The sequence below is a fragment of the Leucoraja erinacea genome, chromosome 28 (genome assembly GCF_028641065.1).
Source record: "Leucoraja erinacea ecotype New England chromosome 28, Leri_hhj_1, whole genome shotgun sequence".
Lineage (NCBI taxonomy): Eukaryota > Metazoa > Chordata > Chondrichthyes > Rajiformes > Rajidae > Leucoraja > Leucoraja erinaceus.
The window spans coordinates 9,630,927-9,655,763 of NC_073404.1; the positions used below are offsets into that span (position 1 = coordinate 9,630,927).

Below are 24,837 nucleotides of genomic sequence, written 5' to 3' on the forward strand. Positions count from 1 at the left end.
AAGTGATTAAAATTCTGTACATTTTCAGAAACTCAGCATCAGTTTATTTGTAAGCAACACCAGAGATTTGCAGAAACTATCAGCATTTATTGTCATTACACTGAAAAGAGAACAGATTGAACCCTTTCCATCTGCCTCTAATGGAGTCAAGGGAAATACCAGTACTGCCACAGACCTAAGCCATTTGTAGACTCATCTGGCTTTTAAATATCATGATAATTACATGCTTCATTAAATAAGATTAAAGTGAGATTTTAAAAGTGCATTATATTTTAATTAGAACATGGTAACTATCCCGGACCTTCAGCATGTAAAATATAAATATTTCATAACATAAGGGAATTTAAATGTTAGTGTTCATTGATGATTTTTCAACTTCAATCACATGTAAATATTCTAATGTTTATTTTATGTTCTATGTAACATTGAAAAAGTTCATTCAAATTGTGTCTTTGTTTCTGAGTGTGTTGTCTAAGAGAAGTCATTGAGGTAATTAAAAACTCACTTGGATCTCACTCAACCTGACTGAATCACAGGAATTCCTTAAAACTGATGCCCAGTAGAAGTAGGCGTTAGTAAAGGGAAAGTTTGTTACATCTTTGTTGGAGCTTCCTTCAACGTTCAGGACAACATTTTTTCTTCACAAAGTGCTCAAGGAATCAGTCTGAAGAAGGGTCCCGAACCAAAATATTGTCTGTCAATTTCCTTTCACATATGCTACCTGACCTGCTAAGTTCCTCCAGCACTTATGCTCAACATTCTAGCAGTCTCTTGTGCCCCCATTGTTTCTTACCTACTGACACAAGTTTAGCAGTAACATTTATTTTTAACTAGATTTGTTCAAGTTGATGCATAAAATAAACTTAGATCAGTGGGGAAGAAAGAACGGTGCACATCGAGGCTCTATGTAGCCACTTAAATGAAAGAAGTTCCTTGGCAGTTTTATCATTCTGCTTTTAGCAGAATGTCATTATTTATAACCACCAGCAGTTTTTTTTTTAAATGAACGGCAAGAACAAAGGAAATGAAATGGGCATGAAATAGGATGTATAGAATAACAGCTTCCATCAAACAAGAACCAAACTACCCAAAATATCCTGCATGTTTACCGGTAATTGTTTAAGCAACACCAGAACTGAAGGAATTGGTGGCAAGTGATTAATACTATTTACTTGCAGTGTCTGGGTTTAGCACAGACTATGTAACTAATGAAGATAGACACAAAAAGCTGGAGTAACTCAGCGGGACAGGCAGCATCTCTGGAAAGAAGGAATGGATGACATTTCGGATCACGACGTCTCTTCTAATGAGACAGTGTGCGTATTACTGTCCATCACAATTGTTTCTCCGTTGAAGAAACAAATTTTCTTTGCTTTGAACAAAAAAATCCTTTGTGGAAACCTCATGGAACCTGTGGTAATAAGGTCCACACAGCTGAATGTAATTTCAGACCCCTCTGCTGGACATTTTCCATAGTGTGCACTTTTGTGGTGTTGGCTGGCAAGTGGCATAGTCGCCAGTACTGTTGCATCACAGCTTCGTACCTAGATATGATTCTGGCCTCGGGTGCTACCTTGGGTGTTGAGTTTGCACAATCTCTCCATGATCCCAGGTCTCTCTATAACCCCAGGCTTCCACCAGGTCCTCTGATTTCTGCCGTCAACCCAAAGATAAACTGGTAGGTTACTGTAAATTATCTGGGTGAATATAGGTGGCAGGAGGGTGGGGGGGCAGTTGATGCGGGACAGTGAAAATAATTGGTAGAATGCTACTGATGCAAATGTTTTAAGATCCTGAAGAATAAACTCTTATGTCGAGGGGAAATATGAGTTTACACAGGGAGACTGTGTATTGTTTTTAGCTGTAAAACATTCATTTCTAATTAAATAAAGTGCATAATTTTATATTGATTGTCTAATTGTAAACTGTGGTCTTTTCCACTGTTAAGAATAAAGGATGGGGAGTTTCTCAACAATCCTAAAGCTAGAAGAATTTCATCACAAACTGTTCAATGCTTTGGATTTGGGAAGGTATGGATTCCGATCTTGTGTGTGCTGAGATTTCCAAATCGGAATGCATAAATGTTCATAATATTGTCATTATTGTTATTTTATAAACCACTCTTGTGCTGTGTGTCCTCCAGTCCGCCACTCCCAATTTCTTCTTATATACCGTACTTATGTGCCAATCACAAAAAAAGTTACCTTCTCTCAGGATTCGACCACTACATGACTAAAACTCTGATCGTGTGCTCTTCCGGTTTGCGCAGTCTTTCTATTTGTGCAAAACCGGAACGAGATAGCACTACGATTTTTCGGCAGCTCACTCACCGTTCTCCTGTGCTGCGAATGTACCAAGTTTAGTTCCGACCGGTGGTCTATTGTAAAAGTTATCGAGGTTTTAAAAAACCACGTGTGCGCAGATCGATCTCCTCTCGTGCCAGTCAGCGCCGCACGGATTTATCTCTTCTATTGTCACGCCGCATGACAGTCCGCCCCTTCCTGCGCCATCGCGTCTGTACTGGAGCTGAGGTTGGCCGGCGGAGATCTCCAACCTGACACAATTTTCGGAGGGACTGGAAGCGGCCTGGCCCGGACTGGCGTGGGAGATGTCGCCAAATGGAAATCGGAGAATCTGAGTCCCAAATGCACCTCCATCACAACGCCCCGCAGCTCCAGCCCCTTCCCCTCTGGATCCCCTCACTGGCTCCTGCCCCCCTTCCCCATGATACACCCCTCTCCCCCATGGCTCTTCCCCCGTCTTTTCTCCGAGCTCAGGCCCCCACCCCACAGGCCGGTGTGGCCGTAGCTGCTGGTGCTTCCGAGCTGAGCGGAGGATCCACTCCGACGGCTGATGCTCCTCTGGAGCACGCAAGAAAGGAGAGGATCGGCAACCTCGAGATCCTGGGGAGGGACAGTGGGGATAGACGAGAGGAGGGGATCAAGGCGGGGAGAGGAGTTATGGAGGGGGGGAGGGAGTGACTGTGGGTAGGGGAAAGGAGCTGGGGGATAGGAGGGGGTATGGAGGGGAGAGGGAATAGAAGTGTGGGGGGAGGGGGGAGTAGGGGTGGGGGATGTAGGGAGTGGGGAATAGAGAGAGAGGAGGGCAGTGGGGGGGAATAGGGGGAAGTGAGTCGGGGGGGATGGGGGATAGGAGGGGGTAGGGGGGAGAGAGGGAATAGAAGAGTGGTGGAGGAGGGGGAATAGAGGGAGAGGAGGGGGGAGTAGGGGGGGGATGTAGGGAGTGGGGAATAGAGAGAGGGGTGGGCAGTGGGGGGGAATAGGGGGAAGTGAGGAGTGGGGGGCATGGGGGATAGGAGACGGTAGGGAGGGGAAAGATGGATGGAGGGAGGGAGGGAGTGACCGAGGGTAGGGGAAAGGAAAGGGTGAGAGAGGTGAGGGAGGGATTGGAGAGGGATTGGAGAGGGCAAAGAAGAGGGAGGGTGATAAGGGGGAAGAGAGTGCTAGGGATGAGGGGAAATGATCTGCACCTGTGCAGTCTGGGGGCTATGGATGAGTGGTGGAATATTACGTTGGGGGACCAAGCCTCCTGTGTGACAGGGACCCAACGGGTCTCAGTCTAGTTTTTGTCATAAAACTCAACAATAGACAAATTATTTAGAAAACACTCAGTGCCTTTTTTCAGAGATGCTTTCTAAGATTTACCAGAGCGTGCTTATAAGCTCTAATTAAAATCAAAGTATGAAAAATGTCAATTAATCAAGTTTTATTCGTCACTTGCACATAGGTGCAAGTTTTATTCGTCACTTGCACATGTGCAAATGAAATGAATTTGCCAGCAGCGGTACAATAAAAAAGAACAAGGTAAGTCCAAGTAAGTCCTGAATCGGTGCCTCCCCACCGGAGACCACGGCTTCATGATGGTGTAGGCCGCAGGCCAGCGTTCGAAGATTTAAAGTCCCCGCCGCGCCGCAGCCAGAAGCACCGCAGACTGCAGGGCCGGTGGTCGGAGGTCCTCTCCAGGGATCCCTGGTGAGGGACCCTGCTCCGGCGACCCCCAGCGAAGGCTCGCCCACTCCGCGACAAAAGTCCGCGTTGCGCTCGCTGCTGAAGCCCCAGGCGCTTCTCCGGGAAAGGCCGCACTGATCCTTGCTGTTAGGCCACGGGGAAGGCGACATGGAAAAAGTCGCCCCTCTGCGGAGGAGGCGACCGAAGCGGTTTCCCCCTTACCACCCCACCCCACACACAAGACACACAAAGAAACATTAAAAACATACATTAAGACACACTAAAAAACAAAAAAAGTTGAAAAAACTAACACGCTGCTGGCAGGGCTGCCGGCTTGCAGCGCCCCCACCGACCAATGACAATCAAGTGGCACTGTGACAATCAAGTAATTGACGATGGCTTTTGAAGTAATATCGACAACATTTTAGAATGTGATGAATGTGAATTTTTAATATTGCATAACTAAACAAGGATTCTTATTTGTAAACAAATATCTTGTATTTACAGTTCTGCGTGCATGGACCCACACAGATGGCTTATCTTGCTTCCATTCCACTTGTCAGTGAGAAGGCATTAGTGCAGCCAGATGATGAACCAACTTTTTCCTATGCAAATGGCCCTTACACAACAATGACCAAGTATGACATTTTGGTCAAAATCAGAATGATCAATGTACTGTTACTTTTCACTATGTAGGGTATAAGTAGGCAAAATATTGAGGTCATGCAAAATTAATTTTGAATAACCTGCACCAAGAGTTTTGTGTAAAGAAAAAAAATATTTTTAGTTGCAGTGTGTAATTCATATCCGGACTTGAGTAAAGAACAGTAATGAATCAATTTTGGAATTTCTTCCTACGTCTTCTCTGCTACCGTCCATCTTGTTTGAATGTCAGTACCTTGCTTATGTGACCATTCTTCGTGCATGAATTGAAACAGAATTGTTATTTGTCTGGAGCAAAAAAACAAACTACTGGAGGAACTTGTGGGTCTATTGGCATCTCTGGAGGCAGAGGGATGGTCAATCAGAGGCAGGCTCCTGAGACTTAATGGAGGGTCTTGACCTAAAATTTCAAGCATCTCACTGGCCTCACAGGTAGATGCTGCCTGACCAACTGAGTTTCTACAGCAGTTTTTTTTTTCTCCAGATTACTGGATCTGCAGACTCTTGTGTCTCATTTTTATTTGACTGGATGATCATAAGTTTAATGTTAAATTCATCCTGAGGAATCGTTTAAGCATTTCCATAGTTATCATTGAATGGCAAACAGAGCTGAACGTCTAGTTAACTACCATTTCTTTATTCAAAACTACTGAAGCCAATGATTGCTTTTTGCCCAGGCTCCACTTTTTACTCTGTGTAAATAAGATGAAACTTGAAAATCACACTCACTTAAACTTACTTATGTGAAAGGTACACAAAAATGCTGGAGAAACTCAGCGGGTGCAGCAGCAGCATCTATGGAGCGAAGGAAATGGGCAACGTTTCAGGCTGAAACCCTTCTTAGAACAAAACAACATTTTTTTGAAGTTACAATATTCAAGACAGCTTTTAATTAGCCATAATCTTTTAATTTACATTTGTGATTCAGTTTAACGTGGAATGGAATTCGTGTCACAGTCAAACAGATGAACATTCCCACACATCAAAACTGCAGCAAACGATTGTCAGCTGATTTGCTAATTGCAGAACAAGAGTACAACAGGTCAGCAAAACAGATATTAAATTAATAATGAAAAATGTCTAATTTCTATGCTGGCAAGTATTTTAATATTAATTTACGACTCCAACCTGGTAATGTACTATGGTACAGACTAGAGCATGTAATTTAGTGATAATCTGGAGAATGAAAAGAGACATGCATACATGGGTTTCAATGCATGACACGCAGATAACACAAAAATTAGTTCATGTGAAGTATAAGATAAAACACAGACTGAACCGAGTTTTGAATTTCTGTATTTTAGTTGGATTACACAATTTCTAGGCTGATCAAAACATTCTTGATTCATAAAGGCTCTCTGTACATGGAGAATCAGAGCATTTGAAATCTGCCTGCTATGAAACTTAGTCTGCATGGAATGCAAAATTAGTTACATAGTGAATTAGGGAACAGCAAGACAATAGTTCCAAACTACCATTTTGATTTATTTTTGATCAGAGGAGAAATTTGTCAGATAAATTGCTAGTATTGCCAGTTTGTCAGCAGCTGGGAGAGATTCAAAGACAAGCAAAAGGTGATCATCAAAAAATGAAGAAAGCTACAAGCAAACTAAAATAAATATGTTTTTTGCTATTCTATTAGGGAGAGTGGATGATCTGAATCAATGTGTGCTCCTTAAAATTTTTTAATGGGGTAAATAAAAATAAAGAAATTATAAATATATTGAAGTTACTTTACATCAGTATTCACTAGCATAGAAGTGGATAGATTCAATATCGAAGGCCGGAACTTTCAAAAATTAATTTAAAGAACATAACTTAAAGAAAATGGCACCACAAAATAACAGATCCTGGACCAGATGGTTCCATTCCAAGAAAATTTGAGTAAATTGATGAGAATATGACCAAAGTCCCAACTACAATCTTACAAAGTTTTCTTGATTCAGAAACTATTCCATTAGATTGGGAAATAGTGTCTGTCACTCCACTATTTAAAACAAGTGAAAGAAGAAATTATAGACAAGTTAACAAATTATTAGGCAGATGATTAGCCTGATACCTTCCATCAGGAACAAGAGGCACAAGGGGAGTTTTTCCAGAGTGAAAGATTATTTTTCCACAGAGAGTTATCCAGGCAGAAACTTCTAAAGAGCTTGTTCAAAAAACTTTAACATCCTTCCATGACTTGTTAATTTGGAAATACATTTTTTAAAATCTTTCCTGCTACTTGTTTAACATAAGCATAGATTTAAAAAAATCTTTATAAAACTTATTTTAAATCCTGCAATATCGTACTCATTTGTTGTAGTCACTGAAAATGTTTTTTTGAAGTTTCTGAGGACATTTAAACTTTGCCAACCTTTCTTGGCTGTTCTGAGAATGTGTGTTCTGATGTAGTTTAAAAAAAAAAATTGTGGGTGGTTCAGGCCTAATTGCCTCACTGCATGGAACATTGATGCTGAAGAGAATGCTGCAAATTCTAAGGGTGTTTTGTTCCAAGTTTTCATCAAACGGAATCGCTGAATGTAATGCATATTTTTTAATGAGATTAGAACTGGCCACTGGCAGCTTTTCACCATAACCTGGCAGATTGACAAAACTCAAGTGTGTCAAGGCAGATGAACTTAAACACATTGCTCAACACATGGGAATATGATAATGTTGCAATTACTAGATCATGTTTGAATGAAGGGCGTGACTGCAAACTTGCCATTCCACAGTGTAGAAATTTCAGGAATGACTGGGGGAAGGATGTAAAAGACGAGGGGCTATTGTTTACTGATCACAACAATGCAGAGAGTATGATTTAGAATATTATTTGAATGGTGACAGATGGATAGAGCTGAGAAATAAAAGAAGGATACTTACTTAATTGGGATTATATTATTCCTACTCAATAGTCAGCAGGAGATAAAGAAGCATATATATAGATAAATGGCAGAGGTGTATGAGGAATAGGGTTGTAGTGGAGGGAATTTCAACTTCCTCAATATTAACTGAGACCATTTAGTGTGATAGGATTACCAGATGCAATTATGATATTGTTGCAATAAAAGAAATGTGGTTGAGGGAAGATATGGAAGTACAGCTCATTGTTCCAAGGCATAGGTTTCAAGTGTGACAAGAGAGGGGTGAAAAAGAGAAGTGGTGTTGCACTGATGATGAGGGAGAGCATAATGGCAGTACTCAGGGAGTATACCCTGGAGAGTTCAGCCAATGAGTTTTTACGGTTAGTACTTAGAAATAAGAGCCATTGCAGTCACTGATGCAGTTATGCATATGGGACTCCGGACACTCGTATGAAAACCTTAAACCTGACCCTGGAAAATCTTCCCTTGAATCTGACCTGTTGAATCCTATAAGAATTTTGTAAGTAACAAGCACATCTTTTCTAAGATAAGGAGACCAAATCATAGTACATCTGGTGTGATCTCACAAAGGCTCAAAAACACAATACAACATCCATACTCAAGTATTTACAGTGGTACAGTGGTAGAGTTGCTGCCTTACAGCGCCAGTGACCCGGGTTCAATCCTGACCACGGGTGCTGTCTGTACGGAATTTGTACGATCTCCCCATGACCTGTGTGGGTTTTCACTAAGTGCTCCGGTTTCCTCCCACACTCCAAAGACGTACAGGTTTGTAGGTTAATTGGCTTATGTAAAAATTGTAAATTGTCCCAAGTGTGTGTAGGATAGTGTTGGTGTGCAGGGATCGCTGGTTTTAAGGGCCTGTTTCTGCGCTGTATCTCTAAACTAAATTATTCAAATTCTCTCATAATAAAACACTTAATTATTGCTTGGTACATTTGTTTGGTGACTTTCAGTAACTTCCGTATAATTATAACCTGCTCTCTGAATATCAACAAAGTCCAATCTGTCACCAATTAAAAATAATTCTACTTTCCTGTTTTTGCATAATTGTGGATTTCTCTCCTTTATTCTACATGCTGTCTCAACACCAACTCACTCAGCTTGCCCGTGTTCTCGAAACCCCTTTTATCATTTTGTGCACTCACGATTCTACCTCGTGTGGAATCAGCAAAAGTGGAAATGTGACATTTTGCTCCCGCTCCCCTCAGCCACATCGTTGATATTGATTGTGAATGGATGGGGCTGAAGTACAAATTCTTAGCATAATGCAAAGTCCTACTAGTCAGGACTTGCCAAGCTGAGACAAATCCACTCATTCCTACTCTTTGTATACTACCTGGCAATCAATTTCTAATTCATGTCAGTAAATAACCGTAAATTCAATGAGTTCTAACGTTGATCAACCTCTCAGGAACCCAAGAACCTTCCAAAAGTGGGCGTTGCACTGATGATCAAGGAGAGTATTATGGCGGTATTCAGAGAGGATATCCTGGAGAGATCAGCAGTTAAATGCCAGAGGAAATACTTTCTGGCAGTTTAAGTGCACTTCATAGACTTTGAAAGGCGTTTGAACAGCCTGCAGTCAAGAAACCGCCCCATCAATTAAATAATGATAAATGCCCTAAAGAAACACAGTGTACTCTTAATGTCCTGTGTCTGTTCATTCATGTTCACAGCATGCACAGTAATGCTCCAGTTAATAGTAGTATTGACAGAATTGTGTTGTGTGCAAATAATGTCATTAGGTGCATGTATGTTGGTGAAAAAAAATGTTAGTATTACATGAAGCATGTGGTTCAGTTTCATGACGGGTGCTATTCCATACAGAAATTACGTAATCTATGTTTCATTAACCAGGTTAAATTTACTTTTTCATGATTCACACATGAAAAACAGATGCTAACTGATCCACATCCTAGGTACAAATGATCTCTTACCAGTCTTGCTTTGACAAAAAAGTTGGGCACAAAGGATAATGGTCTAATTGTAGAGGAACAACGCAGCATATTCGGCCTGGATAGTCTAGATTAGATTAGATTAGATCCTTTATTTGTCATTCAGACCTTACGGTCTGAACGAAATGTCGTTACCTGCAGCCATACATACAATAATAAACAACAGAACAGACAGTAAACACAAATTAACATCCACCACAGTGAGTCCACCAAACACCTCCTCACTGTGATGGAGGCAAAAATCTTAGGGCTGCTGTCTCTTCCCTCCTCTTCTCCCTCTGCGCTGAGGCGATACCCCACCGGGCGATGGTAAGTCAGTCCCGCGGCTCACCGAGCTCCGCGAACGGGCCGGTTCAAACTCCGCGGCCCGGGGGTGGTCGAAGCTGCCGCCCTCCAGTCCAGCGGACGCAGCTGTTGACGATGTCGTCCACTGGCCCGCGGCTGAACCCCGGACTCAGGCCGCCGCCGCCAGAACGCCGTCTCAGCCACCGGAGCACCGTTCCAGCCCCGAGCCGGGTCGCCCTCACGTAAGCGCCGTTCCACCCTCGAGCCAGGCCGCCCCCCTCACGGGAGCGTCTCAGCCCCGCGCCAGGTCGCCCTCACGGGAGCGCCGTTACCCTCGAGCCAAGTCGCCTTCACGGGAGTGTCTCAGCCCCTCACGGGAGCGCCGTTACCCTCGAGCCAGGCCGCCCTCACTGGAGCGCCGTTGCCCTCGAGCCAGACCGCCCTCACGGGAGCGCCGTTACCCTCGAGCTGGGCTGCCCTCACGGGAGCGCCGTTACCCTCGAGCCAGGCCGCCCTCACGGGAGCGCCGTTACCCTCGAGCCAGGCCGGCCTCACGGGAGCGCCGTTACCCTCGAGCTGGGCTGCCCTCACGGGAGCGCCGTTACCCTCGAGCTGGGCCGCCCTCACGGGAGCAGCGTTACCCTCGAGCTGGGCCGCCCTCACGGGAGCAGCGTTACCCTCGAGCCAGGCCGCCCTCACGGGAGCGCCGTTACCCTCGAGCCAGGCCGCCCTCACGGGAGCGCCGTTACCCTCGAGCCGGGCCGCCCTCACGGGAGCGAGCCCAGGGAGAGTCCTGACAGGCTGCCTCCGGAGTCTCGAGGTCGCCAGCTCCGCCATTAGGCCTCAGCGCAGACAGAGGCAGAGAAGGGGGATACGACAAAAAAGTCGCATTCCCCCGAAGGGAGAGACAGAAAGCCCTGTTTCAACCCCCCCCCCCCCCCCCCACACATAACACAAACCTAAAAACCAAAAACTTAACTAAACAAGACGTAAAAAACAACACAAAAAAGTAAAAATAAACGGACTGCAGGCGAGCCGCTGCCGTTCACCACTTCCGGTGGTAATGGTGATTGATATTTCCAGTTTCAGTTAACCCTTACCTCCTGTGTTTCAACCCTACCACATAGTTCAGCTTGTTTTTTTTTCCTTTCTGGCTTAAATGCTGGTTTGTCCTCCTGCTCTGCATTTCTCAGCCCCCCAAATTCTTTAATCTATGTTCTCACATTCTAACAGCTTCCATTCATTAATTAACCAGAAAACACTTTACATATTATTCCCATAGTTGCTGTGATTTTATCCTATCAGAGACATCCCCTCCCCTTTGGCCTTGCAACTTTACCAGTTTATTTTGTCTCTTTGTCAGAACTGAAAAAGGGTCTGTGACAATACATTCACTTTATTTATCTTACTATGGGTGCAGCCTAACAATAGACAATAGGTGCAGGAGTAGGCCATTTGGCCCTTCGAGCCAGCACCGCCATTCAATGTGATCATGGCTGATCATCCCCAATCAGTACCCCATTCCTGCCTTCTCCCCTATCCCCTGACTCCCTATTTTTAATAGCCCAGCTCTCTCTTGAAAGCATCCAGAGAACCTGCCTCCACCGCCCTCAGGGGCAGAGAATTCCACAGACTCACCACTCTCTGTGAGAAAAAGTATTTCCTCGTCTCCGTTCTAAATGGCTTACTCCTTATTCTTAAACTGTGGCCCCTGGTTCTGAACTCCCCCAACATCGGGAACATGTTTCTTGCCTCTGGCGTGTCCAAGCCTTTAACAATCCCTAACCAAGCCCTAACCTTCTGAGTATTTGCAACATTTTCTGTTGTTGTTTTTGATTTTCAGCATCTGCAGTTTTTTTTAAATCTTCTGACAACGATTGTCACTTTCTGTTGTGGTTGTGTCTTGCAGTCATCTTCGGCACCCAAACTTCCTGCTGCTGATGGCTGTGTGTCAGCTTTCTGAACTGGACCAAATTCGTTTAGTGTTTGAGAGGATTAATCTTGGTTCCCTTTACGGAGTATTACATGAAAGGGTAAGCTAATATTTAAAATTGTATTCTTATAACCTGAGTTCTTTCAGCGACTCGCATTGTGTCGGATACTATTTGCTGAATAAATAGCTATAAAGTAAATGCTGCTTAATATAGTAATGTGAGAACTTTGATTGTGTAATTCAAGCTACATATTTTATTTATTTATTGATAATAAGGAAGAATTACATAATTGCAATTTCTGTAGAACCTAGAAAACTGAAATAAAAGCTGAAAATGTGTAGAAATCAGCTCATCAGACAGTCGTGGAAAGAAGAAAATGTATTAGGTCGATAATTCATCGGGAATGGAAAATGTTTGGGACAATACTATCATCAGTTATCATTTATAGACGACCCATGAGCAAATAATTCATCTAGTTTTAACAGAGATTTCAATTAATTAAAGTGCAATGGCAGGAAGGTGCTAAACTGTGGCCCTTATAGTGGCTGCACCCAACTTTATTGCATCACTCAACATATGGTCCAGAATATTACAGCATACCAATTTGCAGTATTTGCCCATGGGCAGCATCTTGCTTTAGAATATCAGTGAGTTTTTGTATCCTGCTGCAATCGGCTTCAGCAGTGGTAACACGTGGAACCACGTCTTCAAAGGAGGAAAGGCAAAATTAGAAAACAATTTATTTCATAATCCAGATCTGTATTTTGATTTTGGAAGTTGTTTTGAGGAATAACAAATTAATGTTAGTTTGGATGTATGGAATTTATACGTGCTGTTGATGTGGATTTTTTTATTCAAAATTGTATTTCAGCGCTCAGAGTTTCCAGTCTTGCCTTTAGAGACAATTGTACAGATGATTCTACAGATTACCGATGCTCTTCTTTATATTCACTCTCGGGGATACATCCATCGAACTGTCACCTCTCATGCTGTGCAGCTTGTTTTGCCTGGTATTGCCAAATTGAGCAACTTTGAATTCATGGTCATGAGGTACAAATTAAATGATATTCAGTATCTCTGTTATCTCTGAAGGACAATGTTTTTTTATAATCGTTTATTAACATGCTTGGTCAATGACAGAAGCTTGATATACAATGACATTCTCTATAGCTTTCTCTATGCCTTATCTGAATGGTTCCATCCACACAGATGAAATATATCTGTTGTCCTCTCCCCTGCAGAGCCTATACAGTTTGGTCATGAAAATGAGTTTCCCTCTCTTTTCCCTATTTTGCCACCTCTTCCAAAAAAGTTGCAGTATCCTGTGTTCATGACCTACCAAAGGAATATTATATCTCCCCTTTAAGAGGCATTAATCAGAATTAATTTGTGTAAATTATACCAGCCAGTCTGGAAAATTGGCTGTATAGTGATGCGCTAATGCAATCAAATAATCACTATAATGAGCTGATAGCACGCAGAGAAGCACGGGATTGAATGACACAAATTAATGCTATCTAATTTAATCCCCAATGTTTTATTATTAGGGTGCAGTATAAGGCAGCCTTTGACACTTTTGCCTGCCTTACCATGGATTCATCCAGAACCAACATTCTCTTTCTGACTTTCATACCCCCTGCTGCTCGCACAACAACAGTGTTTTAAATGGTGCAATATATTTTAAAATGCATATAAAGTTTATATTTTAAAGTGCCTTCAGTTTACGGTTTCTCTAATGACCTAATATAGAAAATAACTCAAAATATCATAATCAAATTTATTTCAGGAATGCATTAAAATAATAAGTTTTTTTCATATTTCTTTAGTGGTGATGGAAGCACACAAAGAAATCTTTCTCAATTCCCTATCCCTCCACAGTTTTATAACTGGCTAGCACCAGAGGTAATTCGAAGCAAAACTGCTACAATCAAATCGGATGTCTACAGTCTTTGTACTTTGATCCAGGAGCTGTTCACAGGTATAGTCTGCAATCATAATGTAAATTATGTGAATAGTATTAATAATAATAATAATAAATTTTATTTATGGGCGCCTTTCAAGAGTCTCAAGGACACCTTACAAAAATTTAGCAGGTAGAGGAAAAACATGTAAGGGGAATGAAATAAATAGTAGAGACATGACTAGTACACAAAGTAAAGACAGAATTCAATACAAAACACAATATGAGGCAATTAATGCACAGATGAAAAGGGAGGGGGACGTGGGGCTAAGGATAGGCAGACGTGAAGAGATGGGTCTTGAGGCGGGACTGGAAGATGTTGAGGGACACAGAATTGCGGATCAGTTGGGGGAGGGAGTTCCAGAGCCTGGGAGCTGCCCTGGAGAAGGCTCTGTCCCCAAAACTGCGGAGGTTGGACTTGTGGATGGAGAGGAGACCGGCTGATGTGGATCTGAGGGACCGTGAGGGTTGGTAGGGGGAGAGGAGGTCAGTGAGATATGGGGGGAGCCAGATGGTGGAGGGCTTTGTAGGTGAGGATCAGGATTTTGTAGTTGATCCGGTGGGAGATGGGAAGCCAGTGAAGTTGTTTGAGGACTGGAGTGATGTGATGCCAGGATTTGGTGTGGGTGATGAGTCGGGCGGCTGCATTCTGGACCAGTTGGAGTCGGTTAATGTAGGTGGAGCTGATGCCAAGGAGAAGTGAGTTGCAGTAGTCCAGTCGGGAGGAGATGAAGGCATGGATGAGTCTTTCAGCAGCGGGAGGTGTGAGAGAGGGTCTGAGTTTGGCGATGTTGCGGAGATGAAAGAAGGAGGTTTTAATGACATGGTGGATGTGAGGCTCAAGGGAGAGGGTGGAATCAAAGATCACGCCAAGTTTGCAGGCCTGGGGAGATGGGGAGACTGGTGCCGTCGATGGTGAGAGTGGGGTTATTGATTTTGCTGAGTGTGGCTTTGGAGCCTATGAGGAGGAATTCTGTCTTATCGCTGTTGAGTTTGAGGAAATTATGTTGCATCCAGGTTTTTATAGCTGACAAACAGGAGTTGATATGGGAGAGGGGGGGGGGTTGTGGGGGGATTTGGTGCCGAGGTAGATCTGGGTGTCATCAGCGTAACAGTGGAAGTCCAGGTTGAAGTGGCGGAGTATCTGACCAAGGGGGAGGATGTAGATGATGAAGAGGAGGGGGCCGAGTACGGAGCCTTGGGGAACGCCTTGAGTGACTGTGGCTGTGGCAGAGGTGTGGTTGTGGAGAGTATTCTAAAAGGCTTGTCATTTGCATTAAACACGGGTTTGGATCAACTGTGGTAAATCTGTAAATACTATGCATTATGCATATAAATTATGTATTTACACATAATCGACAAAGTTGGCACAAAGTTACAGTGTATTAGAACTTCACCCAGAAGTATCAAAATTTGAGCTCATTGTACCTTATGTGTGTTTCGTAGTCTTGAACACTTACAAGGAAGCTTTGTTGTCAGGTGCATGTACTCCTTATCATGTTGATGTAAAGCTTAAAATAGACTTAAAATAAATCAAATTGACTTAAAATAGACTGTTTAAGAAAGAACTGCAGATGCTGGAAAAATCGAAGGTACACAAAAATGCTGGAGAAACTCAGCGGGTGAGGCAGCATCTATGGAGCGAAGGAATAAGTGACGTTTCGGGTCGAGACCCTTCTTCAGACTGATGTGGGGGTGGGGGGGGCGGGAAGAAGAAAGGAAGAGGCGGAGACAGTAGGCTGTGGGAGAGCTGGGAAGGGGAGGGGAATGAGAGAGAAAGCAAGGACTACCTGAAATTGGAGAAGTCGATGTTCATACTACTGGGGCATAACTTTTGACAGTCCTTAAAATTAACTGGTAAAATTATGAGTACCACTTCATGAAGTATTTTATGTATTAACTGAATTTCTAATATGCAATCAAACTTAAACTTTGCATACAGATGCAGTTCCCTGGGAAGACCTGGATGGATTTGCAATAAAGGAGTTACTAGCAGCTGGACACTATTTAGCTGTAGATGAACAAGTTCCAAAGCCATACTATGACATCGTGCAAATTGGAATTCAAGTAAAGTCTCAGAATCGGACAATGAACCTTCAGGATATTCGGTTTATCCTCCGGAATGATATCAAGGTAGGTAACCCATATAGTTAGGGGGAAAAGAGTACCTGATAAATATTTCAAGCTTTAGGACAGACTGCATGAAACTTTCCTCCATATCAGAGGTGGATAAAACTAGAGGACATAGAATTAGAATAAGTGTTAAGAGATTTAGATGGATCTGAGGTGGACCTAATTTACCCAGAGAGTTGTGATTACCTGAGTACACTGCCTGAAAGAGTGGTGGAAGCAGAGATGCTCACAACATTTAGGAAGTGGCTGGATGAGTTCTTGAATCACCTAGGCATAGATATCTATGGCTCATATACGAGAAGATGGGATTAGATGGAAAAATGGATTCCCACTGGTCAGCATGGACATTGTGGGCAAAATGGCCTGTTTCCATACTCTATGATTCTATAACCCTTGATTGGAATTGAATGTAACATCAAAAAATTGAATCACTGTAATTCCAAAATCCGTTGAGCGACTGGCACAATTAGGGTGTTAAATAACCTCTTTAGTTTGATATTTAAAGGTATTTTATAAGGATAACTGGCACTACTTTTATACATTAAAAATGTAACGTTAAACTTGTGTATCAAATTGGTGAGTTAAAAAATCGATACATAACTAAAACTCTGATCTTGTGCTCTTCCGGTTTGCGCGGCTTTTCTTTTAGCGTAAAACCGGTGCGCAATAGCGCTACGATTTTTCATCAGCTCACTCACCGTTCTCCTGTGCTGCGAGTGCACCAAGTTTAGTTCCGATCAGTGGTATGTGTAAAAGTTAGCGAGGTTTAAAAATCGTAAAAACCACGCGTGCGCAGATCGATCTCCTCTCCTGCCAGTCAGCGGCGTGCGGATTGGTCGCTTCTCCTGTCGCTCCCCGGGACGGTCCGCCCCTTCCTGCGCCATCGCGTCTTTACTGGAGCTGAGGATGGCCAGTGGAGGTCTCCAACCAGACACAATTTTCCGAGGGACCGGAAACGGCCCAGCCCAATGTCGCCAAACGAAAAGCGTAGAGTCTGATCCCGGCGGAGGAGAACGTCCAGGGCCCGCTGTGAGTCCCAAACGCACCGCCCACACAATGCCCCGCAGCTCCAGCCCCTTCCCTTCTGGTCCCCCTCGCTGGCTCCTGCCCCCCTCCCCCTTCTTCCCCATGGCTCTTCCCCTGTCTTTTCTCCGAGCTCTTCCCCCCCACCCCGCCCACACGGCCGGAACTGCTGGTGCTTCCGGGCCGAGCCGAGGATTCGCGTCGACGGCTGATACTCTCCGGGGCACGCAAGAAGGGAGAGGAACGCAACCTCAAGATCCTGGGGAGGGAGAGTGGGGGAGGAGAGAGAATAGAGGAGAGGAGTAGGAAGGGCAGAGGAGTTATGGAGGGAGGGAGTGACTGAGGGTAGGGGAAAGGGGAGGTAGGGGAGATATTGGGGAGGGTAAGAGGAAAGGGAAAAGAAGAGGGAGGAGGTCAGGAGGGAGCGTGGGGTAGGAGGGGGAATAGAGGTAGAGAAGGGGGGAGTAGAGGAGGGGGGAGTGGGGAGATAGGGACTGGGGAATGGAGGGAGAGGAGGAAAGTGGGGAGGTGAGGAAGGATAGGGGAGGTGAGGAGTGGAAGAGATGGGGGATAGAGAGATAGGAGCGGGGTAGGGAGGGGAGAGGAGTTGTAGGTGGGAGGGAGTGACTGAGGGTAGGGGAAAGGAGAGGGAGAGAGGTGAGGGAGGGATTTGGGACGGGGAGGATGAGGGGGAAAGAGGGTGAAGGAGAGAGTGCTAAGGATGAAGAGAAATGAGCTTTGCCTGTGCAGTTGGGGGCTATGGGTGAGTGGTGGAATATTGCGTTGGGTGACAGTGACCCATTTAGTCTAGTTTACAGTTAAAATTATATTTTGTTAACATGAATCAGTCTATTTTCATTCACCACAGGATCTAATTAGCAATCAGCAGAAACATGCCTTTGAGAAAGATCGGTCTGAAGTGCAGCATTTATATGATTTTGTGACAAACAATGTAGACCACAGGACAGAGCATAAACAACTCCAAAAGGAGAATGCTGACAGAGGAAAACAGCCGAAGTGTTTAGACCAAACTCGAACTACAGCAGCCAATCATGGTATGAAAGTTGTAATAATAAAGAACTGCTGACTTTTTTCAGCGTTCACAAAAGTATGTAATTGTTCTAATCATTTTCCAATCTCTCAAATTATGTTAATGTTTTGAGGATTTTTTTGACAGGCTCATCTTTTCCCTTTGTACCTCTTCTCCAATATTCTTCCTTGCCCTGCAGGAGCACTCTGTTCTATGTCATGACCTGTATAATTTAGGCTGACACCTCCGTATTAAATTGGGGGTATGTGACCTCTTGCCTGCCCTTACCTGTGGTGCAGATAACCATCTGGTTCCTCTCTTCAAAGAAATACTAATATTCTGCCATATTAACAGACAGACAGTCACCAAAGAGGATAATTGATCTCATTGTTGTTTGTAGAAATTATTCTACTGTCACGGCATGGTGGCGTAACGGTAGAGTTGTTGCCTTACAGTGCCAGAGACCCAGGTTCGATCCTGACTATGGGTGTTGTCCGTATTGAGTTTGTAAGTGCTCCCTGTTACCTGCCTGAGTTTTCTCCGGGTGCTCCGGTTTCCTCCCACACTCCAAAGAGCTACATGTTTGTTTGTAGGGTAATTGGCTTGTTAAAATTGTAAATTGTCCCTAGTGTGTGGAGGATAGTGTTAGTGTGCGGGGATCGCTGGTCAGCGCGGACTCAGTGAGCCGAAGGGCCTGTTTCCATGCTATATCTCTAAACTAATGAACTGAAATATTTAACTGCACTGTGCAATTTTAAAGCAAAATCACATTAACATGCCCATATATTTCCCAACTAATGATTCTTATCTAACTATCTAGCTTCACTCTGTTGCAGCATTCCTTTGTGGTGCTGACATCCCCATGATCCTTTGACCTCATCCTTCTTACTCTGCTCCAGTATAACTCCTATGTGATATTCCAGCTTTTCTACTGTGTTGAGATTAAGCCTCATCATGCTGTTGCGTAAATATACTAATATGATTGGATTATTGACCCAGAGACAAGTTCAAATCCCATCTTGAGAGCTGTGCAATTTAATATGAAGTAATTAAATAAATCTGGAATAAAACGTCGATATCAGTAATGATGGCCATCCAACCATGAGATTGCCATCTGATTCACTAATATCCTTCAAAAATGAAAATCTGTTATCTTTATCTAATGTTTCTTATATTTTATCCAGACTACACCAATATGGTTGAACCATAACTGCCACCTCATGTCAGAGGCATATAGGAATAGACAATATCTGCTGGCATTACCAGTGATGTCCACATCACATAAACTAATTTAAAGAAATTACCTCCCTTGACCTTACCATCTTTTCAAAATTCTTCCCTGGTTTCATTTAAGCAGTGACTTCTGTATTATCTGTATTAAGCATATAAAATATTAAATGCATTAGATAAAGTAAATCAAAAAGAAAATAGCAAGACCATCAGATTCCTGTTATATTACCTGTTATTATAAAAATAAATTGTAATGCAACACCAGCGGATTTATTGCAAAGGGAGTGTAATAAATATCCAGGTGAAAAATATCCTCAGATGCCCTCAAAATCCCATGCCCCTTAGCTTATATCTGCACCCACTAGTTGCCTTTTCTTACGTACAGGTTTGTAAGGTCCCATGATGTATACCTGGTGTATGATGAGTTTGTTATCTAGAAAGTAAGTGTAACATAAATGTTAGCAAGCCGTTAAGTTAGATGGCAGGAAGTCTTGAAACTGACAATAGTGGATTATTTACAGACATTCAAAAGAGAAATTGATAGTTCTTGACTGAGGGATTATTTTTTAGTTATGAAAAAAGATTGTAATGTTGCTAAGAATAGTTATATTAAAATGTTAGTGAGGTGTGCTGAGGTTTATTTGATTGCCTTGGATCAGTGGAGAAGAATCTCCCAGTGTTACTCCTGAAGTGCTTTGGTGTTTGTGCCGCTGAAGTGAAGTGGTACAACAAGGGCCGAGGGATACGATAAAAGAAGTGTCCATCTCCTTCCACACCTTAGTAATTTGACTCTATGATCCTCGGCTTGAGAAAGCTGTCATCTAGTGAGCTGTGCCAATAACATTGTGATTTTTTCCCTCCGCTTCACCCTTGGTGATCATCATGCCAGAAAACACACATGAAAGTACGAGAGCAAAACTGACACTCAGCAAGACTTCTGGAGAGGAGGGATGGTGAGAAGAAGGAAAAGAATAAAAGGAATCTCACAATGTTTTTGTTTATTTTATAGAATATTCCTATTACAACATGGGTCGCCGTACTAGCTTCAGTCCAAAGAAGTATGGACCAGAGGACAAAATCAGACATTCAAACAATGAACCATCACAACAAATTATGGTACTGTATGATTGTTGGAAAACAGAACAAAATCAGCCTGAGGTTACAGCAAGGTCCGGAGGCCAGGGTGCTGGTTATATTGAAGATAAACCTAGTCATGATTCCACTCCATGGAAGAAGATTGAGCAGCATCATGATTCTGAGTCACCAGAACCCCAGCCTGAAAATTATTATACAGATGTTCTAGATCATTTACATGAACTAGATCTTGCATTAGAGGAAGAAATGTATGTTGTGTCTGATGAAGAGGGAGGCAGCATTATCTCTTTGAAAACAGCTAGAGAATATACATCAGATGAGGAAGATGAACAGAGTGATGGGACTACAAGTTTGTCTCAAGATTGGTCAAGAATGGAAGGTTTAGAAAGTGACCAAGAAAAACATGATCTGATCTGCCTACACACACGGAACAGCAGCGCCATGGAGGAAGATCAAGATATTGCTACTAGCATTTCGGTCCAACACTCAATCAGCAGTTGTGAGATCAACATTCAGACATCAAAACACCTAGTGCAACAAGCGTTCAGTGCCTTAGATCACGTAAAGAAAAGTTATCACTCTGCAATTGGCACGGAGCAAACGTCTGAGAAAGTGAATCTGACGGGAGATTCACAGCTTTTGGAGAAAACCCCTTGCACTAAATTATTAGGCTATGATGAAGTGGACTATCAAAGGCAAAATGTAAGGGGAAACAAAAGGATTAAGTCAAGCAATGAAGGTCATCTGGTGATCCCTGTGGCTGTGGCTCCTCCAACATGCTATGAACTACCAGTGTATGTTGTGGAGAGGAGACCTTGTGCTAATTCAGCTGAGCATTTCAAATCAGAATTTGAAGTTCTTAGCCATACTCAAGATGAACAGACAGCAATAACAAAAGGTTGCAGTTCTGATGTTTTGAAAACATCAGAGACGTTTGCGGATGGGACACAAACCACATGTTCATTGAGGAAGCAAATGAACGATGAACATGTTGGTTACAAATCTGCATGTGATGAAAGCTTTACATGTGCGCCAGACTACACGGGTAAACTGGCAACCAAGAGTAAGAAGAAAATGAATATTTTAGGACATGTTCACAAGAAAGAGAATTACCCTGTAAGTTTGTAACAACTTCCGATGCATGAAAATTGACATGTAATACTTGTTTTCATCCACTATATTCACTTCTGTAGATTGCTCAGAAAGGGGAGAAATAGCACTCTGCTATATGAATGGAAGTTGAATCACATAATACTGTTTAATAGATGTGTTTTCTTGCTATAGGCACGTAAAGGTCGCATATCTATGAGAATCCCATCACAGGGGAACCAGCAAGGATCTAGAAAGCAGTGCATGTACCTGTCAAGCAAAAAGCAAATCCGCATTACTCAAAGGTGAATTGTCCGTCTTTCATTATGTGTAATTGTGGCAGTTATGTGACAGCGGTATATGTTATTGTGTACTTGTAAGGTAAACACAACGCTTCTTTTGCTGTACACCATCTCTGACGTTTATCCTGAAGTGAATTAATGAATTGCTAGAACGGGAAATGCACTTCAGAGATGGTGTGCAGCAAAAGGAGCATTGCTGGTTAAGGACGATGAACTTCGGCCATGGATAGATATGTGAGACTGGGATATTATAGCCATTACAGAAATCTAGCCAAGGGTGAGGCAGGACTGACAGCTTCATGTTCCAGGATACAGGTGCTACAGGCAATATTGAGGTGAAAGGGAATAGACTCTATTCAGGATGGATGGAAGATTAGCTGACTGACAGAAAGCAACGAGTGGGAATAAAGGGGGCCTTTTCTCGCAGGCTGTTGGTGACTAGTGGTGTTCCGCAGGGGTCGGTGTTGCGTCTGTTATTTTTCATGTTGTATGTTAATGATCTGGATTGTGGAATTGATGGCTTTGTGGCCAGGTTTGGGGATGATATGAAAGTTGGTGGAGGGGCAGGTAGTGCTGAGGAGCAGGAGTCATCAGAAAGGTTTGGACAGTGGGCAAAGAAGTGGCAACTGCAATATAGCGTAGCAGGGTGTACGGCCGTGCACTTTGGTAGAAGGAATAAAAGTGTAGACTACTTTCTAAATCGGGATTCAGAAATCAGAGGTGCAAAGGGACTTGGGAGTGGTGGTGCAAAGTTCTTAAAAGATTTAATTTTCAGGTTGAATCAGCGGTAAAGTGGTCTGATCAGATGTGCATATAAAAATCCATGAAATTATTCAAAAAATGAGCATATTTTAAGGCCTATATTTATTTTTGGACAAATTTACTTAAATATAATTTAAAATAAAGTCACACGAGACTGCAGATGCAAGAATATTGTGCAAAAATATTGCTGAAGGAAATAATTAGTCAGAAGGGCGATCACCCAAAATGCCATATATTTCCTTCCACAGATGCTGCCTTTAGACTTGCAGTGTGGGAACCGGCCCTTCGGCCTACCAAGTCTGCACTGAGCATCGATTACTCCGTACACTAACACTATCCTACACACTAGGGACAATTTACAGTAGCCAGTTAACCTTCAAACCTGTACGTCTTTGAAGTGTGGGAGGAAACCGGAGCACCTGGAGAAAACCCACATGGTCACAGGGAGAACATACAAACTCAGTACAGACAGCACCCGTTGGCAGGATCGAATCCGAATCTCTGGCGCTTTAAGACAGCAACTCTACCTCTGTGCCACTATGCCGTCGTAAAGCCTGAGTCCCTTCAGCTTTTATTTTCCTTAATTAAATATATAGTTGGTAACATAGAGAGAGAGTTTGCAGCGCTTACTTTGACTGCTGCATTCACCTTCCATTCCAAGAAACAACCTGGTCATCAACTGCAGCACAGGTGAGACAATTGTCCATCTCCTGTTGCAGTGAGCATTGGCAAAAGAATCTGGACAGAATGCAGTGGTTTTTGTTGAGATTTGGTTTTGAATAGTTACAAAACACTGAATAATCTGCCAGCTGTTCCCTAGAAGCAAACTTAAATAACCATTCATTCCTGCTGGAAGTTTATCAGCTTGATGAAAGACATGCTTTGCTCTGATGAATCTATGTTTTCTGGTCTTCCGCAGAAAGGAGCAGATTGCAAACAAAGTTGACTGTGTTTCTATTCACTAGAGTTTAAAAGACTTGAGAGAAAATCTAAATGAAGTTACAAAATTCTAACAGGGCTAGGCAGATTGGATCTGGGGTAGATGGTTCCCCGGCTGGTATGTCAGAACAAAAGGCCACATGGATTTTAAGCACATGGGGTATACAATTATTGCTGAGATGAGAAAACTCTTCATTCAGGAGGTGGTAAATTGTGGAATTTGTTCCCACAAAAGACAGTAGTATACAAATTGCTAAATATATTAAAGAGATGGATACATTTTGAAATGTAAATGCATCCAGGAAAGTGGGCAGAAAGGGGGAATATAGGTTTTTGATAGATGATGATCATTGATTATATTGAATTGAGGAGCTTGAAGACCCTACTCCTGCTCCTGTTTTCTACTTCTCTATGAATGTCTGGGAATCTGAAATTAATGTTAAGCTGGCATAATATAAATTTGTAAACAAGTATAGTGATTTGCTTGGTACATTGAATGGAGACAGATGAATGTCCTCTATTATATCATTTCAAATTCTATGAATTAAATGTATTTTGGTAAACAAAACTATATGTTAAACATCACACATTCCTTTTCCATGGATGCTGCCTCACTTGCTGAGTTACTCCAGCATTTTGTGTCTGCTTTGTATGTTAATTGTTGCATATTAATTTCAAATGCAATCTTGTTTCATTTGTTCAGCTGTAACATTGTACCAGAAGGAGTCAAGGTGAGACAGGAAAAAAACACTGAGGTTTCTCGATTGACCAATGCGGAGAAAACTCACAATCAAAATTATGGTAGAGCATTAAAGGGAACATCTGCCATCACCAGTTGGACAAGTAAGCAAATTACACCTAGATCATACAAAAACTGTTAGTTAAGCAATCAGAAATGGCACTCAGCCTTGACCTTTCTATTTCACTGGAGTCATGAACCGTGAATATATCATCCATTAGTATATCATTCTTTACTTTTCCTTTGAGAGATTACATTTTCCATCTGATAATTACTGCACAATGGTAGATGTAATATTATTAATCAATCAGCTTAACTGAGTGTAAGACTGATGTTAACCATTCTGGGGTAAACTATTTGAAAAAGAAAATCTGCCGATGGAAACCTTTTGACAGGTATAAGGGGCAGGGAGTAGGCGGAATTGCGTTAGACACACACCTTTTGATGATCTCTGCTCCTCAACCAGAATTAATCCACATTACTAATCCAGAAAGGTACTCCACCATTATCTCCACAAGCTATTACACTTGCTGGGAAACACTACTGGCTTCATTGTGGGTACTTTGAATGGCACAGTTGTTTTTTCAAACAACATATTGGATAGCAATAAGGAACAGAAATCCAGGTTGATTTTCCTCTTGCTCTGCCGAGGTTCAAAAGCTTGTGCATTGAACACCAAGGTACAGCAGATTGTGGTGCTGATGGAGAACTGCACCATTGGATGTACCATCCTTCAAATGAGACATTACAGCAACAGTGAGAACGTGTAATAATAGAGCACCTTCAACAAAGCTAAATTTCTCAAGGCATTTCACAGAAATCCATTTAAACAAAATTATCTATATAAGAAGATATTG

At 42.6% G+C, this 24,837-nt stretch overlaps 1 protein-coding gene across 3 annotated transcripts in view; it reads left to right on the forward strand.

Moving 5' to 3' along the window:
- Positions 1-24,837, forward strand: part of LOC129710570 (inactive serine/threonine-protein kinase TEX14-like) — a 74,654-nt gene that overhangs the window by 23,615 nt on the left and 26,202 nt on the right. For all 3 annotated transcript variants that reach the window (XM_055657669.1, XM_055657670.1, XM_055657668.1), the window contains exons 6-16: positions 1,949-2,030; positions 4,476-4,606; positions 5,560-5,673; positions 11,654-11,777; positions 12,550-12,728; positions 13,505-13,656; positions 15,581-15,771; positions 17,663-17,849; positions 20,064-21,265; positions 21,434-21,543; positions 23,945-24,084. In XM_055657669.1, the coding sequence (XP_055513644.1) occupies positions 1,949-2,030; positions 4,476-4,606; positions 5,560-5,673; positions 11,654-11,777; positions 12,550-12,728; positions 13,505-13,656; positions 15,581-15,771; positions 17,663-17,849; positions 20,064-21,265; positions 21,434-21,543; positions 23,945-24,084 (2,612 nt within the window). The remainder of the gene's footprint in view (positions 1-1,948; positions 2,031-4,475; positions 4,607-5,559; positions 5,674-11,653; positions 11,778-12,549; positions 12,729-13,504; positions 13,657-15,580; positions 15,772-17,662; positions 17,850-20,063; positions 21,266-21,433; positions 21,544-23,944; positions 24,085-24,837) is intronic.